This window comes from Pongo pygmaeus, chromosome 12 (genome assembly GCF_028885625.2).
Source record: "Pongo pygmaeus isolate AG05252 chromosome 12, NHGRI_mPonPyg2-v2.0_pri, whole genome shotgun sequence".
In the NCBI taxonomy this organism is placed as follows: Eukaryota; Metazoa; Chordata; class Mammalia; order Primates; family Hominidae; genus Pongo; species Pongo pygmaeus.
The window spans coordinates 40,289,111-40,308,854 of NC_072385.2; the positions used below are offsets into that span (position 1 = coordinate 40,289,111).

The window sequence follows — 19,744 nt, forward strand, 5'->3', positions numbered from 1 at the left end:
AGGTGATCCATAGCTTTTATCAGATTCATTAAAGGCAGGGTATTTGAGCCAGAAAACAATTCAGCACAGTCAGAGGCCAGGTCACCAGTCCCTGTAGGAGTACTGTTCACTCTAGCCTCTACTTATTGCGTATGTCTTTCCTGTACCAACATGTAGATGTATGGATGGTGCAAAAGAGTATCTGCTTTTTAAAATCCCAGTAGAGTTATAAATTCTTAGAGTAGAACTCTTAGTTTAGAAACATCTTTCCTGTATATCTTCATCAAATAATTATATTTCTCCTGTGATTGTTTCGTGTTTGTAAGTTGGTGGTACCCTCTCTTTCAGTTTGAAGGAAGAAAGTACTGTGAACATGACTTTCAGATGCTCTTTGCCCCTTGCTGTCATCAGTGTGGTAAGTTTTACTGCTAAATGTCAAGTAAAATGTAAGTTTCCGGCCAGGCGCGGTGGCTCACACCTGTAATCCTAGCACTTTGGGAGGCGGAGGGAGGAGGATCACCTGAGGTCAGGAATTCGAGACCAGCCTGGGCAACATAGGGAAACCTGTCTCTACTAAAAATACAAAAATTACCTGGGCATGGTGGCAGGTGCTGGTAATCCCAGTTATTCAAGAGGCTGAGGAGGAGAATCGCTTGAACCCAGGGGGCAGAGGTTGCAGTGAGCTGAGATTGCACCACTTCACTCCAGCCTGGGCGACAGAGCAAAACTCCATCTTGGGGGGAAAAAAAGTAAGTTTCCAAATTACTTCAGTCGTTTCACACTGGTGAAGTATCGATGGTAAAAATGGTTTTTAGTGCTCATTATGAATAACTGTTGGATACTTCATCACTCCTCTTCCCTATTGTTAATATATAACAAGCTGGAGGAGTATCAAAACCTAGAGATAATTGATTTTTAAGGACATTTAAGGTAGAGGTGTTTGGGGATGAACTAGGACTCCTATCGGGTGGCGTTTGGTAGTGTTCTTTTCCTGTGTTAACACAACCTTTACCTACTTGCTTTTGGTTTTGCCAGGAAAGAGGCAGGGAAGACATCAGTGAGGTGCTTCAGATGCTTAGGGATGCTTAAGCGTTGCTTGCACGGTGCATAAGTGATGGACTTGCTTGCACGTTGGCCACTTCACTGGTTGCTAATACCTCTGCCAGGTTTCCAGAGATTGAAGAAATTGGGTAGAATGTTCTAAAGGTTTAATGAAAGAATAAATTAAGTATGGGTTATAAGAAACTGTGCTGTAGATTTCAGTTGTCTATGTTGACAATGACCAGAAATAACCAAAAGGAGCCTAGTAGCTCATTTGGAAAGGAAAGCTAGATTCAGAGATGACACAAAACAGCCCAAAAACGTGGCTGCTGAATCAAAAACAAAAATTCAGATGAAATAAAAACTTTTTTTCTAATGTGCTTACTCTGGTAGACACATAAATAAAAAGTTCTTCTACTGGCCAGGTGTGGTGGCTCAAACGCCTATAATCCTAGCACTTTGGAAGGCCAAGACGGGCGGATCACCTGAGGTCGGGAATTCGACCAACATGGAGAAACCCCATCTCTACTGAAAATACAAAATTAGCCGGGTGTGGTGGCAGGCGCCTGTAATCCCAGCTACTTGGGAGGCTGAGGCAGGAGAATTGCTTGAACCCGGGAGGCAGAGGTTGCAGTGAGCCGAGATGGCGCCATTGCACTCCAGCCTGGACAACAAGAGCGAAACTGTCTCAAAAAAAAAAAAAAAAGTTCTTCTATTGAGAAAGGCTTCAACGGTTTTTTTCCTCACTGTTTTTCCTTAATTGCTGTCTCAGTAAATAAAGTGCCATGCTTGTTACCTAGGATGTTACTTAGTAACATCCTTTGTGTGTTGCTTTCCCACAGGTGAATTCATCATTGGCCGAGTTATCAAAGCCATGAATAACAGCTGGCATCCCGAGTGCTTCCGCTGTGACCTCTGCCAGGAAGTTCTGGCAGATATCGGGTTTGTCAAGAATGCTGGGAGGTAGGTGGATTTTCATCCTTGTCAGATGAGGGTGGATAATGTGACTGTGACAAGATCATGTGTATTCTCCATGTGGGATATAAGGCAGTTCTGTAGGACACTGAATTGAGGGCATGGGAACTCAGACACTGCAGTGTGTTCACTGAGTGCTGCTGCTGGGAGTGGACCCTTGTGTTGCAGTTCACAGGGCATAACTGCTCCATACATGGCTGAACTACCAATGGGGGATGTACCTAGATGGAGTTTCTTAAAAGTCAGTCAGATATTAGGGTTGGAACACATTTTTCATGTAGCTTGATTCTGCCCTGTTAAGCACAGGAGTGATTTTTTTTAAGAAATGGTTTGTTTTATTTCTTTTCAGAGATAAGGGAAGCATATTTCTTTTTAACCATTAGAAAGAACCTAAAATTTTAAATTTAAGTTTTGGCTGTGTTTAGACACCTGTGTCGCCCCTGTCATAATCGTGAGAAAGCCAGAGGCCTTGGGAAATACATCTGCCAGAAATGCCATGCTATCATCGATGAGCAGCCTCTGATATTCAAGAATGACCCCTACCATCCAGACCATTTCAACTGCGCCAACTGCGGGTACTGGAATTGTTTCTTTTTGATTACACAAGCAGTGGGAATGAAAGATTACATTTATCTATATTTCTGTTACTCTAGCAAACCAAATTGTTTTTCTCCAATTTTTAGTCTAGAAAATTTTAAACCTATAGAAGAGTCAAGAGAATGATATAATGAAACCTGTATACCCTTAATTTCATTTCACCAGTTAACATTTTGCCATGCTTGTGTGCATACAGTCCACATTCTTGTTTCACCCTCCTATGTATGTGTGCACGTGTGCCTGTATACACATACCTCTAAAATTTCTCATGACTCCCAGTATACATCTCCTAGAATAAGGGCATTTTCCTATGGAACCACGATACTTTTTGTAAATTTTTTTTTTTCCTTGAGACAGGGTCTCGCTCTATTGCCCAGGCTGAAGTGCAGTGGGCAATCATAGCTCACTGCATCCTCACCCTCCTGGGCTCAAGCAGTCCTCCCACTTCAGCCTCCAGAGTAGCTGGGACCACAGGCACACACCACCCTTCCTGACTAATTTTTTTAAATTTTTTGTAGAGATGAAGCCTTGCTGTGTTGCCCAGGCTGGTCTCAAACTCCTGGACTCAAGCAGTCTACTCATCTCGGCCTCCCAAAGTGCTGGGACTGTAGGCATGAGCCACTGCACCTGGCCAGAACCACAATACTCTTATTATGCCTAAGAAAATTAGCAATAATATTATAATATCAACTATCAGTCCATATTAAAAATATTCCCAGTAGCCCCAGAAATATTTGTCATCACTATGTTTTTCCAATCGAAGGGCTAAAAACAAAAAAAGGTCTTATGTCTGTACATGCATAACTTTTACAGTTGTAATAATTAGGTATTATCTTAAAAGATGTTGTTCTATTTATTTAATTTGGCTTGGTTTATATCTAAAAGAAATATATTTAATTTTTTGTCTTCAATAAGTTATGATAAATTCTTAGGCTATGAATTTTTCTCAGTTTGCTGCCTAGTATAAAAATTTAGTGGATAAAGATTCTTGGCCAGGCACGGTGGCTCATGACTGTAATCCCAGCACTTTGGGAGGCCGAGGCGGGCAGATCACAAGGTCAGGAGATCAAGACCATCTTGGCTAACACGGTGAAACCCCGTCTCTACTAAAAAATACAAAAAAAAATTAGCCGGGCACAGTGGCGGGCGCCTGTAGTCCCAGCTACTTGGGAGGCTGAGGCAGGAGAATGGCAGGAACCCGGGAGGTGGAGCTTGCAGTGAGCTGAGATTGCGCCACTGCACTCCAGCCTGGGAGACAGAGCGAGACTCCGTCTCAAAAAAAAATTAAAAAAAATTCTTTACTATAGTTAATGTGAACTTACTTGCTAAATTATAGTAGGGATGGAGAAGAAACAGTAGGCCAAATATTAAGAAAACAGTTTGGGCCAGGTGCAGTGGCTCACGCCTGTAATCTCAGCACTTTGGGAGGCCGAGGCGGGTGGATCACGAGGTCAGGAGATCGAGACCATCCTGGCTAACATGGTGAAACCCCATCTCTACTAAAAATAAAAAAATTAGCCGGGCGTGTTGGGGGGCACCTGTAGTCCCAGCTACTCAGGAGGCTGAGGCAGGAGAATGGCGTGTACCCGGGAGGCGGAGCTTGCAGTGAGCGTGGATCACGCCACTGCACTGCAGCCTGGGCAACAAAGCAAGACTCGTCTCAAAAAAAAAAAAAAGATAGAAAGAAAACAGTTTGGTTGTATAAGTTCAGCCATCTCATCTTTTGTGATTGAATTATCAGTTTGTACCTTATCTCGTTTTCTTGCCTATCCTTCCTCTTGGGGATTCACCTCTGTCCACTTTTCATTAGCATCTCTCCTAGAGAATTACATAAAAGGGCTGAAATTCAAACAAGTCCATTTGACTAATTGGGACCATCTCTGACCAAATGTTTATTGATGCAGGAGACTTAAAATAATGTTTAATTTGAGTATTTGGAGAAGGAAAATTCTGGGCATTTTGTTGTTTATGAAAATAAACCTATTAACCTATAACTCTTTTCAACAGCTTGTGACAATTTAAATAATTGTTAGTAAATGGAACTAGTCTCCCAACTTCTCAGTTTGCTTGGAAAGGTCGTGTCTTAGTCTATTTTATGCGCCTGTAACAGAATACCACAAACTGGGTAATTTGTAACCAACAGAAGTTTATTTGGCTCATGGTTCTGGAGGCTGGGAAGTCCAAGATCAAGGGGCTGGCATCTGGTGAGGACCTTCTTCTGCATCATTACATAGCAGAGGGCATCACATGGTGGGCGAAGAGAAGGAAGGAAGAGAAGGAAGGAGGCTGAACTCGTCCTTTTATAAGGAACCCACCCCCTCAGTAACAGCATTAATCCATCTGTGAGGGCAGAGCCTTTGTGATGTAATCACCCCTTAGAGGTCCTACCTCCCAACACCTCTGCATTGGGGATCATGAACTTTGGGGACACAGTCACACCATAGCAGGTAGTATTACTGAGTCTACCCTCAGCACTGTGATTATGCCCTGTAGCTTTTAAAGGAAGACAAGTGGACTAAAATGTAATGTGATAGTATAAGAAGGAAATGATGAATATGACTGGTGTGGTAGTATGTATGTGACCTAGTCTTGCATCTTATCCTTTTAAGATACAGATGTTTTGGTAGGAGTCTGAAACCTGTTCGGGCCTATTAATTCAGGTTATTCTGATCACCTCTAAAGGGGGAAAAAGAAATTTGCAGGGATTGTCATAGTAATGTCTTTAAAAACCTTCTAAAAAGTGTGCTAGCCCCATCGGTTGGCCGTTTTTCTCTCAGTATTAAGCTGGGTGTCTTTCTCACGGACAGGAAGGAGCTGACTGCCGATGCACGGGAGCTGAAAGGGGAGCTATACTGCCTGCCATGCCATGATAAAATGGGGGTCCCCATCTGTGGCGCTTGCCGACGGCCCATCGAAGGGCGCGTGGTGAACGCCATGGGCAAGCAGTGGCATGTGGAGGTGAGTTCTAAATGGCAAAGGGTAATCAATCCTTTCAAATCTCCATGATTAAGGGGTAACCAATACTTTCAAATCTCCATGATTCAGGGGTAACCAGTACTTTCAAATCTTCATGATTCAGGTGTCCTGGCAAGATTAGGAGACTCTAAAGATTAAACATGGACATTTTAAAGACAGTTGACTTTGCTGACAGCCAAGAATATAGAATGTACACTGCTTTTATGAATGTCTCAGTAATGATACAGGATATGCACTTTGGCTCCTAAAGCCTTCTTGAAGCAGGAAGTGCCATGGTCTGTATCCAGCAGCAGCTCCTTCTTTATAGGTGCTACTGAGATGCTCACCTCTATTCTCTTTTTGGGCTATTATAATAGGCTATGTCTTAAAGTAACCTTCAAAGACAGACACCTGAATTACAACTGCAGAAGTATTATATTATGGGGCCACCTATGGCCAAATGAAATGACTATCTCAAACTTTCCTTCATCTTCTCTGAAAATAGGTTAACTTTGGTGTTTACTTTATTAGATATAAAATATGGCAATTCAGAAATGACCTATAGCAATTTTTTTCCAGCATTTTGTTTGTGCCAAGTGTGAGAAACCCTTTCTCGGACATCGCCATTATGAGAGGAAAGGCCTGGCGTATTGTGAAACTCACTATAACCAGGTATTGACCTTAGTCACTGGATGCTAGATAGACTTTTATGAACCTAAGCTTATCAGTAGTTTAGCTACAAGGAAATCTCTTGGAAGATGTACATTGTTCAATAGAGATTTGTTTTTAACTTTTTATTTGGGAAATAATTTCAGACTCAGAAGCTAACTATAAAATATACAAAGAATACCTGTATGCCTTTCATTCAAGTCCACAGTTTGCTTTATCATTTCCCGCGCTCAGTCTTCCTGTGTAAAACACATACTTACATGAATATTATATACAAGTACGATGGCTGTTTCTAAAGCATTTGCCAATAAGTTCATCATACTCCTTTACCCCTAAATACTTGACTATATATTTCCCAAGAATATGGGACTCTCTAACATAATTGTAGTTATCAATATTGATACCGTACTTTAACCCATTTATTCTAGTTTTGTCGCTTGAGTCAATAATATCCTCACAGCATTTTTTCCACTCCCAGACTGGACCCAGCCTAGGGCTGTGATGTTTCTTTAGCCTTCTTAAATCTGGAACGTTTCCAGAGCCTTTTAAAATTTTTGATGACATTGACATTTTGGAGGGATGCAGAGGGCCCCTACCCCATTTTAATAGACTACTTTCCACTAGGATTCACCTGGTGCTTCTCTGTGCTTAGATGAGGTTATACACAGCAGGTTGCGGCCTCATACAGTGGCAGGGCATCCTCTCAGAACCTTGCCCCTGGAGCATTTTATACCTCTCCTGCGCTGGTGATCTCCCAGGCATGGTGCTGGCTGATAACATCACTGTGAATTACAATTTCCTTCCCTCCTTTGTAAGAAAGAAGCAATCTGTGGGCAGTCATTTTATGACCATGGAAATGTCCTGTTCCTCATCAACCCGCCCTAGATTTAGCACCCCTTGAGGATTCTTGTCTCTGCGCCAGCTGCAGACGACGCTTCTCCAGCCCCATGCCCTCCACCCATAGTCCGGTCCTCAGCGCTCTGCCTGAGCAAGAGCCCACCTCCTCTCCCGTCTGTAGGTTTATTCATTTGTCTATTTCTTATCCATATGGACTCACAGATTTCTGTATTTTGCATCACTTATTTGGGTGTTCAAACTGTCATCCGGAAGGTTTTTCTTTTAATTGATGAGAGTGAATTACTTTCATTGTAAGAAGTAAAAACTTGTCAAAGAACTTTTACTGATTTTCTCTAGTAGTGATAAACCTTCAATTTAGATAGCCAGCTATTTTGAAATGTTCAGTGTTCTAAAAATTCTAACACATCTTGAACTTTGACCACCTTTTTTTATTTTCAGCTATTTGGTGATGTTTGTTTCCACTGCAATCGTGTTATAGAAGGTGATGGTAAGTATCTGTGTGAGTTTTAGATTGGTACCACTTTGACACAAAAACACTTGGGTAATGTGGAAATTCAGGTTGGTGATTGCTATGGTTTGGAATGTGATCATTATCAGTTACTTTTTCTCTGTCTTTGGCGTATTTTCCAAGTAATCTGTAGCAGTAAGATGATAATATCAAAGAGTTGGATTTGTTACTAATTTATGACACTACTTTCGGCCACTGCTGCAGTGTTGTATGCCAGCAATCATGAGAACAGTCCCTGGTGGACCCTAAGACCTGTTTCTGTGTCCAGTTTCAGGAAGCTCTAGAACAACGTTTATTAGGAACAGTTTAATCTGCTATCGTAGTTAGGAAGAGGCACTTTAACCTGCACATGCTAAAAGCTGGCAGTTATCAGCAAGCATATCTAGGACTTACCACCCTTGTACTGTGGTAATTAGGCTGGGCTGATTGATTGGAACAGAAAGGAAGCAGCTGTGTTTGCTAAGAGTCGCTAACACAATTCTGCCAGAGACTTCCTGGCAAAGTTTTGAACAATCCTGTTTTCAGCATGATTCATGGCTCCCTGCAGACATCACCTAATTCAGGAAATACTTTTGGAACACTGTTCATGTGCAGTTTGTGAAAACAATCCAGGAAAACAATCTTTAGTGCCATTGAAAATAAAACTTACCTCCCTCCTCTGTGAAATAGATGCCTGGTGAAAGAAGCTTCAAAGGAAGCTGTCTTGTTATCATCAGCTCTGGAAAAAAGACTCCTACAGGGGCAAATAAGTTAATGTCTGGATTTTTGAAAATTATTTACCTAGTTCATATTTCCTTGTTGGGCCAACAGCAGTAGGGACAGAAACAGCAAGCTCACCTAAACAACATGATGCATGGACAGTTGCCACATGTGCCCAGGCCAAGGGGGCACAGTTGCTGGTGTAAGACATGGCACACATCATTTATAACTTCACAGGATACTTAAGGACAGGGGAAGATTAAAGTCAGCCCTCCGTATCCAGGAGCTGGATCCAAACATCCGTGGATTCAACCAACTATGGATCAAAAATATTTAGAGAAAAATAACAAAATAACAATACAAATAGTACAGTATAATGACTATTTACATATCATTTACATTGTACTAGGCATTATAATTAACCTAGAGATTATCTAAAGTATACGAGACAGGACCAGGCGCAGTGGCTCACGCCTGTAATCCCAATACTTTGGGAGGCCGAGGCGGGCAGATCAACTGAGGTCAAGAGTTCAAGACCAGTCTGGCCAACATGGTGAAACCCCATCTCTACTAAAAATACAAAAAACTAGCTGGGTGTGGTGGTGCATGCCTATAATCCCAGCTACTCGGGAGGCTGAGGCAGGAGAATCACTTGAACCTGGGAGGCAGAGGTTGCTGTGAGCCAAGATCACACCATTGCACTCCAGCCTGGGCAACAAGAGCAAAACTTCGTCTCAAAAATAAATAAATAAATGTATACAAGACAATGTACATAGGTTATATGCATTTTATATCAGGGACTTGAACGTCTGAGATTTTGGTATCCTCACAGCATCCTAGAAACAGTATCCTGCACATATTGAGCAACAACTGTATACATAAAGGTTGAGGGCCGGGTGTGGTGGCTTACACCTGTAATCCCAGCACTTAAGGAGGCCGAGACAGGAGAATTTCTTGAGGCCAGGAGTTCGATACCAGCCTGGGCAACATAGCAAGACCTCCATCTCTACAAAATAAAAATAAAAAATTAGCCAGATATGGTAGCACACACCTATGGTCCCAGCTACACAGGAGAACGAGATGAGAAGATTGCTTGAGCCCAGGAGTTTGAGCTGTGATCACACCACTGCAATACAGCCTGGACAACAGAGCGAGACCCTGTCTGAAAAACAAAAGAGAAGAAGCTGTCAAGAAAGAGGTTCTTGGCTGGGCATGGTGGTTCATGCCTATAATCTCAGCATTTTGGGAGACCGAGGCAGGCAGATTGCTTGAGCCCAGGAGTTCAAGACAGGCCTGGGAAACATGGCAAGACCGTGTCTCTACAAAAAATACAAAAATTAGCCAGGTATAGGCCGGGCGCAGTGGCTCACGCCTGTAATCCCAGCACTTTGGGAGGCCAAGACGGGCGGATCACAAGATCAAGAGATCGAGACCATCTTGGCCAACATGGTGAAATCCCGTCTCTACTAAAAATACAAAAATTAGCTGGGCATGGTGGCACGTGCCTGTAGTCTCAGCTACTCGGGAAAATGAGGCAGGAGAATCACTTGAACCCAGGAGGCAGAGGTTGCAGTGAGCCATGATTGCGCCACTGCACTCCAGCCTGGCAACAGAGCGAGACTCCGTCTCAAAAAAAAAAAAAAAAAAAAAATTAGCCAGGTGTAGTGGCGTGTACCTGTAGTCCCAGCTACTCAGGAGGCTGAGGTGGGAGGATCACTTGAGCCTGGGAGGTTGGGGCTACAGTGAGCCAAGATTGTGCCAGTGTACTCCAGCCTGGGCTACAGAGCAAGACCCTGTCTCATTTAAAAAAAAAAAAAAAAAAGGTTCTTGAGAACCTCCACCAAGTGCCACAGACACAGTCGTAGTTCTGTTTTAGAGTTGAAATTCTAAGCTGCCCTGCTCCCCATACTGATGTATTTCCATGTGACCAGATCTCTTTCCTCTTTCTCCAGTGGTCTCTGCTCTTAATAAGGCCTGGTGTGTGAACTGCTTTGCCTGTTCTACCTGCAACACTAAATTAACACTCAAGTAAGTCTATGGTTTTGTCCAGTGTGAATCCTAAGACTGAAAACTTTGGGGGGACACTTAAAAAAAAATCCTAGAATTTAGAAAAAGAGAATTATTTGATTTCTTATTTCCTCTTTCTGTTCAGGCCTTCTGAAAGTAAAGGTTCTTCCTTTAATTGTTCCCTGTTCTTTCTTCTATTCCTTCTTTGTCCTACTCAAAGGGATAAGTTTGTTGAAATTGACCTAAAGCCAGTCTGCAAACACTGTTATGAGAAAATGCCAGAAGAATTTAAGAGGCGACTTGCCAAACGGGAGAGAGAAGCAAAGGATAAGGACAAGCAGAAAAAGAAAAAGCCAGTCTGTTTGTAAACTTTTCTATCCCTGTGTCATCATTTTTACTACTTTCTCCTTTGGTTAGTCCTTTGGAATACGTTTTTATTCTGTTTCTGTCTTTTGCTTTCTTCCCCCCCTGCAACTTTTGGGCATGTATTTGTAGTCATCAGAGATTGAAATACAAATATTTGTCCTATGTAGAATTGGTCCTTTTGCATAACTGCTAAAATTACAAAAATTAAATGAATACACCCCATACTTAATACAATTTTGTAGTCATGTACTTCACTTACTCTGTAGGCTCACTCACTCACCTCATTTTTTAAACACCATATGGTATACATTTCTTTCATTTTTTTAAAAATGGATTTAAAGGGAAGAATTCTAATCTCTTAATAGACCCTGGAAAACGTTTTAAAGGATTTTTGTCTGATTAACTGTAGCTTTTAAAATCCTGATTTTTGGTTTCCTTGCCACATCATTTAATTGATAAATTATAAGTGTTGTTTGATATTTTTTAAAATGCATATATTCTAAGTTATGTATTAAATTATTTCAACATGGCCAGGCATGGTGGCTCACGCCTATAATCCCAGAACTTTAGGAAGCCAGAGCGGAAGGATTGCCTGAGCCCAGGATTTTGAGACCAGCCTGGACAACATGCCTAGACCCCATCCGTCAAAAAAAAATAAACAAATTAGCCAGGCGTGGTGGCCCATACCTATAGTCCCAGCTACTCAGGAGGCTGAGGCTGCTGCAGTGAGCCATGACTGCCACTGCACTCCAGCTTGGGCAACAGAGTGAGACTCTGTCTCAAAAAAAAAAAATCTTTCAGCATGTTTCATATCTAAGCAAAGTCCATCTGATTTACATAAGACATCTTCTTCTGTGATGTTCAAATATGCATTCATACAATACCCATATGCTACTGTTTATGAATTCATTTCCTCAGTGTCTTCAAACTCTTTTTTTATTCCTGATTTTTATGAGAAGTATTTCAATCTTTGAAATTCTCTTGAATTACTAGGATGATTGTTCCAGTTTTCTCTCATAGTTACCATTGTGTTTGGAGCTCTAAAAATATTTTGTTTCAGTTTACATGTTTCCTTCTATAAAGAGGAATTAAATGTAAATGTAAGATTAAAACAATGAAGCTGGGCATGGTGGCTCACGCCTGTGATCCCAGCACTTTGAGATGCCAAGGCAGCAGATCACTTGAGATCAGCCTGGGCAACATGGTGAAACCCTGTCTCTACTAAAAATACAAAAAAATTAGCCAGGCATGGTGGCAGGTGCCTGTAATCCCAGCTACTTGTGAGGCTGAGACAGGAGAATCGCTTGAACCTGAGAGGCAGAGGTTGCAGTGAGCCGAGATCGTGCCACTGCATTCCACCCTGGGCGACAGAGTGAGACTCTGTCTCAAAAAAAAATAATATAAAAAAGATTAAAACTGGAAAGCTTGCTAAGGTAGTCTGTCTGAAAACAGGAATAATTTTTTTTCTTTTATCAAAAAAATGGCAGTTTTAATAGCTTTTGCTCTAAGATGACCTTGGGAGAAAAGCCGTAAAATAATTCCCAGTGTGGTGTTTTAAAATAGAAGATTTTTCATTTTAAATATGTGTTTAGGAATTTCCTTTGTTACTAACATTGTCCTTTAAAATGATCTTGAAGCAAAGTCTAGTTTAATATAATGTTTAAATGCAGTAAAAATATCAGCAGATTTTATAATTTTTGTCATAGATAGCAATATACCACTAGATTTATTTCACAAATGCTACCTGAATATAATTTCACAGACAATGAACAAGTTTTACCAAGTTGTATATTTACTCAATTCAAAATTAAACACTCTGGATTTCAACAGTAATAAGCTCCTGTGGTTACCTGTTGGAAATGCATTACAGATGGTCAGGAGGCTATCTGAAAAGTTATCTTCTCCAGGACCGTTTTAAAAATAAATTAATAATGTGTATTGCTCTAGCTTTTCAAAAGAATAGTTGAGTTCTTCAAATAGCTACCGCTTACAATACAACCACAGGTGATCTGGTTACATTTATGGTAAGAGTGATTAAAAACTTTCTTCCAACCTTTCTGTCAGATAACCAAAATAACCCCTTATAATTTAAAATTAATTAAACCTCATGGCTACCTGATTTAAAGTACTAAGTAAGATCATGTTGCCTCCAATAAAGAAATCATTCACATTATAAAAATATGATTCTTTCCTTTAGATAAATTTATCTTTAAGGTATTCTAAAATGTGATTACCATCCTAGGAAATACGGCAGGACCCTGTCTCTACAAAAAAAAAATTTTAAGTTAGCCAGGCATAGTAGTATGCACCTGTGTCCCAGCTATTCAGGAGGCTGAGGTGGGAAGGATGGCTTGAGTCCAGGAGTTAGAGGCTGCAGCGAGCTGTGATCACCACTGCACTCCAGCCTGGGTGACAGTCGAGGCTCTGTTTCCAAAAAAAAAAAAAAAAAGTGATTGACTGTATTTAAGTAAATTATATTTACATTAGATTTCCTGTTTACTTAGTACTGAATAAAATGTAATCTACAGTCTATGTTACACAGATGGATGTATAGAACAAGGACTTTTTTTTCAAATGATACTAAATTTTTATATATATATTACAATAAGAATTGAGGTTAGAATTATGGTTTTTTACTAACATGAATATAATATCATAACCTAGTGGCCTTTGTTTAGTTCGGTACAATTACTTCACATCATTTATATATCTTTGTTGAATATGTTTCCACTAATTTCTTTTTTTTTATAATTATTATCTTTAGGAATAAGTTTGTGGAGTTCGACATGAAGCCAGTCTGTAAGAAGTGCTATGAGAAATTTCCATTGGAGCTGAAGAAAAGACTTAAGAAACTAGCTGAGACCTTAGGAAGGAAATAAGTTCCTTTATTTTTTCTTTTCTATGCAAGATAAGAGATTACCAACATTACTTGTCTTGATCTACCCATATTTAAAGCTATATCTCAAAGCAGTTGAGAGAGAAGAGGACCTGTATCAATGGTTTTATGTCATTTTTTTAATTAAAAAAGAAAAATTCATATAATCGTGTTTAAAACACAGATGAAGTCAGTATTTGCGTTTGTTAACCCTTATCCATTTGTTGACATGTAGACTGTTTACAAAAAAAAAAAAAACATGTGGTTAAATGTTAAATTTTAATTAAGGCCCCCAAAAATTAAATATAACTTTTTAAAATGAAAGGAGTCACCTTTTACATGACTCAGGTGAAAAAACAGTATAAACATTAATTTACTTTCTATTCAAAAGAAGATTCCAACTGCTGTTGGGGAAGGACACAGAAAAGAAAAATAACCACCCAAGAAAAACAAAACAATCTTTAGTATATTTATCAAACTAGTAGCTATAAAGTGAATATGCACATTGCTAAGACAGAAAACAAGTGTAATTCAGAACTACTTGATTTTTTTTTAGTTAAATGCAATAATTATTATGCTTAGTTTTATAACCTGCTCTCCTTGTGAATTCTTCCTTCAAATGATTACTTAACACAGTAGTAATAGCTAGCTAGTAGGATGTCTTTTAAATTTTTGTTCAAAAAAATTTATACCAGATATTTGGAAATATACTTTACAGTATTGGAAAATGAAGTATTTTTAATGTATTACAGCAATTGTTTCTAAGCTTAATGTTAGGCATGTAGTCTTAGAATAGGACATGAAATTAAATTGTATGTAGCTTGGAACGTATTGCTTCAGAAAACTGAATGTGTATGTCGGTCATATTGCCTTTATAACCATGATAATATCTATGCTTTATACATACTCAAACTTGCCTTGCCTTAAAAAAATACATACTACATGCTTAAATCAGAAATTCTAGCCATCTCACAGAATACCAACTGAAACTAAGTGCATTGAGATCTGAGATTGGTAAACCCAGATTCATTTACCACAGCTGTAATTAAGTTTTTAGAAACTCTATTCTCCTCTTTTTGGGGAAATCCATTGAAGTTAATTTCTGTTATCTTATTAGAAGAAAATGATGTTGATATGTTTCAGATTTTCCATTTCAAATCTTATAATTAATTGGATTTATTTACTATAAGTAGGAGGTATAAATGACACTCTTAAATTGGAAGGAGGGGTGTTTTAGTGTCTGTTTTAGGTCAAAATTAATGATTCTATTTTTATCAAAAGTTTTATCCTGAAGTTTCAGGACCACTCTTCCTTAATAAACTTGTTAATGGAAAGCAAGCTTTATGAACATTTAAAAATGTTGCTGCTGCTTTGTTACTTAAAAAGAAAGTTGCCAAGAGAGACTTCTTAGGGAAAATATTTGTTTTTTTTCCAAAAATTGCTGAAATATGGTTTTGCCATTTTTAAAAAGTCTCAGGTTATTACCACTCTGCCATTAAATATTTGTATGCCTGCATTTTTAAAAATTCTGTGCATGTACTTTATAGAGTACATTCTATTTCTGTTTTCAGATACCCTACAACCAATTTTTTTTAGTAATCTTTTAGAATTAAAATTATCATAAATGATTGAAAATAATAATCACATAGTTTAAGATTGTATGTGTTCAGTAGTTTAAAACAATCTTTGCATTTGACAGTAAGAATCAAAGTCCCTTCAGTGTGCCTTTGTCAGCTAATATGTGACCAGCAATGACAACCTTGGGAGTATTTATTAAATATTATACTATGAATATAGGCAACATAGGACAGGGTTTGCAGTATAGAGTCTTGAGGCTAAATTCTCATATACCTCTACACGAGAAATATGGAGGAGGAAAACAAGCATTTACATATATTCTTCGTCACTTTGAAGATGCATGGCCTGAACTCGACTGCTTGTGTTTGTTTACATATCAGGCATAGCCAGGCATCTCCTGTAGCCAGAGGTTCCATTGCTGTCTTTGCTCAGTCCTCTTTTAAAATATGAATTAGTGGACAGGCGCGGTGGCTCACACCTGTAATCCCAGCACTTTGGGAGGTCGAGGCAGGTGGATCATGAGGTCAGGAGATCAAGATCATCCTGGCTAACACCGAAACCCCATCTCTACTACAAAAAAATTAGCTGGGCGTGGTGGCGGGTGCCTGTAGTCCCAGCTATTCGGGAGGCTGAGGCAGGAGAATGGTGGGAACCCAGGAGGCAGAGCTTGCAGTGAGCCAAGATTGCGCCACTGCACTCCAGCCTGGGCAACAGAGCAAGACTCCGTCTCAAAAAAAATTAAAAAATAAAAATAAATTATGAATGAGTATTTTCTAGAAATTCAACTTGCTAAGCCTGTAATACTTAAGGGTAGTTTATCTAGATACAGTACTTTCTTCCCTGATAAGTAGTATCATTGGAGCCCTTAGGTATAGGAGAAGAGGAAGAAGTTTAAAAAGTGTACCTGGGCCGGGTGTGGTGGCTCACTCCTGTAATCCCAGCAGTTTGGGAGGCCGAGGGGGGCAGATCACGAGGTGAGGAGATTGAGACTTTCCCGGCTAACACGGTGAAACCCCGTCTCTACTAAAAATACAAAAAAACATGAGCCAGGCGTTGTGGCGGGCACCTGTAGTCCCAGCTACTCGGGAGGCTGAGGCAGGAGAATGGCTTGAACCCAGGAGGCGGATCTTGCAGTGAGCCGAGATCGCGCCACTGCACTCCAGCCTGGGTGACAGAGCAAGACTCCGTCTCAAAAAAAAAATAAAAAGTGTTTAAGTGGATTAAAAGAGAAACTTGGTCTAGTTCATAATATTTTTAATAGGGCTTTCCCTGGCTGCTGGAAAACTTAGGCCAGTAAGCATCTCTTTGTTTAAAGTCCTACAAGACAATTTGAAATAATTCATTGTTCATGCCAAAATTCTAAGTACTGTTTTTCTTAGCAAGTGTGATATAACCGGGAAAAATGGGTACAAGTAAAAGATTCTTTGGATCATACTCAAAGCTTTATTAGCACTGCACCTGAATAATAGGTCATTTTGCCTCACTCATTTGCCAAAGTAGCCATTTCTAAGTTAAGGAAGTTTTTAGGTAGGCTCATAGCCTTCTGTTTCATTTTAGATTGTAAGCTCAATGGCAGGGATACTATATCGATAATTATGTTTTCATATAGCAACCATCACATTATATTCTTGGTGCTTAATAAATGTTAATAATTGTTAACAATAACCTGTTGTATATTGTTTAATTTGAATGGTATATATGTGAAATACATATGAAAATTGAAGTATTCATGAATATATAGTAGAAACAAGTAAATGAATAAAATGACCTGGTTACTATAGATAAGCCAAATTTTGAACCATCTAGAACAATGGTGTAGTCTTCCCTCTATTCAATGTAAATGCTGGGTTTTTTAAATTATTCTTATTCTTAAGAAAGGAGATAACAGGCCAGGCACAGTGGCTCACACCTGTAATCCCAGCACTTTGGGAGGCCGAGGCCAGTGGGTCACTTGAGGTCAGGAGTTTGAGACCAGCCTGGCCAACACAGTGAAACCTCATCTCTACTAAAGATACAAAAATTAGTAGGGCGTGGTGGTGTGCACCTGTACTCCCAGCTACTTGGGAGGCTGAGGCAGTAGAATCACTTGAATCCAGGAGGCAGAGGTTTCAGTGAGCTGAGATTGTGCCATTGCACTCCAGCCTGGGTGACAGAGTAAGAAAGACTCCATCTCAAAAAAAAAAAAAAAAGAAAGGAGATATACAGCTTAATAAACAATTCAGCAAGCCCTGAGTCACTGTGCGCAGTGTGTTGTTAAGACACCCACTACCAGGGCATTCCTCTTCCAGGGCTTGGTCCGCCTGGCTCTGCATCCACCTTAAATGTAGAGAATCCTGGGGGCTCTGTCTGAGTCTTGCATTCCATTTCCTTCCTTGTGGAGGTGAGACAGGTCATTACATCTCCCTGTGGGAAGTGTTGGATGGGGTGAGCACAGAGCATGCTAGACCATAGTGGCAGGAGCCCAGGGAGGGGAGGAGAGGGGAGGCTTCCTAGAGGAGCTGGATCTTGAGAGATGAACAGAAGTTGGCCAGGCAGGGAAGGAGGATAGGGAGTGGGCATCCCAGGCCACGGCAGAAGGACTGCTTGAGCCCAGGAGTTCCAAGACAAGCCTGGGCAACATAGCAAGACCCCAGTTCTACAAAAATTAAAAACTAGGCAGGTGTGGTGGTGAGACCCCGTCTCTACAAAAAATCAAAAAGTTAGGCATGGTGGCACATGTCTATGGCGACCAGCTACTCTGGAGGCTGAGGATGGCTTGAGCCCAGGTCAAGGCTGCAGTGAGCTTTGATCGCACTGCTGCACTCCAGCACTCCAGCCTGGGTGACAGCGAGACCCTGTCTGAAAAAAAATTTTTTTAAATCTACTTGGGAAATACTTATAATAGTAAAAGCAGGATCTAAAATGCTATACATGATCATAAGTATGTGCAAAATGGCCTTTTGAAAAGATGGAATATATCGAAATGTCACGGAAATGATTTTTAAATTTTTTGTTTGGAGTTTTTTTTTTTTTTTTTTGTAGAGAAAGGGGACTCTTCAGATGGTGTTTTCAGCTTGCCAAAATTCTATAATAATAGGAAATGGTAACTTTATTTTTTGAACGTGCTCTGTTAAATCAAATGCATATGCTACAATATTGTTTTCATAATTTTTTGGCAAAATTTTCCCCACAGATGGAGCTATGCTGAGCTTTAGCTGCTTTTAAGCAGCTCCTGTCTTAATTATCACAAATTCTAACTTAGTAGAGTTAAAAGTAAAGCCTTCACTCTGATGAGCCAGTCACCCTGCCTGGTAAAATTTTAGATCTCAGAAGCCATTTACCCTTGCAATAAAAATTAGTGACATTCTGGCCAGGCGTGATGGCTCACACCTGTAATCCCAGCACTTTGGGAGGCCGAGGCAGGCAGATCACCTGAGGTCGGGAATTCGAGACTAGCCTGACCAACATGGAGAAACCCTGTTTCTACTAAAAATACAAAATTAGCCAGGCATGGTGGCACATGCCTGTAATCCCAGCTACTTGGGAGGTTGAGTCAGGAGAATCGCTTGAACCCGGGAAGCGGAGATTGCCGAGAGCCGAGATCGCACCATTGCACTCCAGCCTGGGCAACAAGAGTGAAACTCTGTCTCAAAAAAAAAAAAAGAACAACTAGAGCAGTGGTCCCTAAGTGAAGCTTCCTCTGTATTTACATCCTCTCCTTATCACTTGCATCACCATCTGCCTCCTGTCAAATCATCGGGGGCATCAGATTCATATAGGGGTACAAACCCTGTTGTGAACTGTGCATGTGAGGGATCTAGGTTGGGTGCTCCTTATGAGAATCTGATGCCTGATGATCTGTCTCTGTCTCCCATCACCCTCAGATGGCACCATCTAGTTGCGGGAAAACAAGCTCAGGACCCCCACAGATTCTACCTTATAGTGAGTTGTGTAATTATTATATATTACAATGTAATAATAGAAGTAAAGTACACAATAAAGGTAATATGCTTGAATCATCCTGAAACCATCTCCACCACCACCAACTGTGGAAAAATTGCTTTCCATGAAACTGGTCCATGGTGCCAAAAAGGTTGAGGACCACAAAAAAAAGAAGTGCATCAGAGGCCAGGCACGGTGGCTCACACCTGTAGTCCCAGCCCTTTGGAAGGCCTAGACAGGCAGATGGCTTGAGTCCAGGAGTTCAAAACCAGCCTGAGCAACACAACGAAACCCCATCTCTACTAAAAATACAAAAAATTAGCCAGGTGTGGTAGCATGCACCTGTAGTCCCAGCTACTCGGGAGGCTGAGGCGGAAGAATCCCCTGAGCCCAGGACGTCGAGGCTGCAGTGAGCCATGATCATACCACTGTACTCCAGCCTGGGCGACAAAGTGAGACCTTTCTAAAAAAAAAGAAAAAGCATCAGCATATAATGTGGTAAGAATCAATGTTAGAAATATGAATGGGAGGCCAGGCATGGTAGCTCATGCCTGTAATCCCAGCACTTTGAGAGGCCGAGGCAGGCAGATCACCTGAGATCAGGAGTTCAAGACCAGCCTCACCAACATGGTGAAATCCCATCTCTACTAAAAATACAAAAATTAGCTGGGTGTGGTGGTGGGTGCCTATAGTCCCAACTACTCAGGAGGCTGGGG

General features: G+C 40.5%; 1 protein-coding gene across 10 annotated transcripts in view; it reads left to right on the plus strand.

Annotated features, from left to right (window-relative positions):
* The window catches only part of LIMS1 (LIM zinc finger domain containing 1), a 153,667-nt gene extending 136,895 nt beyond the window's left edge, over positions 1-16,772 (plus strand). For 6 of the 10 annotated variants that reach the window (XM_054475301.2, XM_063648523.1, XM_054475306.2 and 3 more), the window contains exons 3-10: positions 328-394; positions 1,863-1,983; positions 2,421-2,570; positions 5,400-5,550; positions 6,127-6,219; positions 7,513-7,561; positions 10,234-10,309; positions 10,509-10,695. In XM_054475301.2, the coding sequence (XP_054331276.1) occupies positions 328-394; positions 1,863-1,983; positions 2,421-2,570; positions 5,400-5,550; positions 6,127-6,219; positions 7,513-7,561; positions 10,234-10,309; positions 10,509-10,656 (855 nt within the window). In that variant the 3' untranslated portion in view covers positions 10,657-10,695. Of the gene's footprint in view, positions 1-327; positions 395-1,862; positions 1,984-2,420; positions 2,571-5,098; positions 5,103-5,399; positions 5,551-6,126; positions 6,220-7,512; positions 7,562-10,233; positions 10,310-10,508; positions 10,696-13,418 lie in introns of those variants that run through there. The other 4 variants (XM_054475304.2, XM_054475300.2, XM_054475298.2 and 1 more) reach the window with 2 other exon arrangements.
* Positions 16,773-19,744: the final 2,972 nt, after the last annotated feature.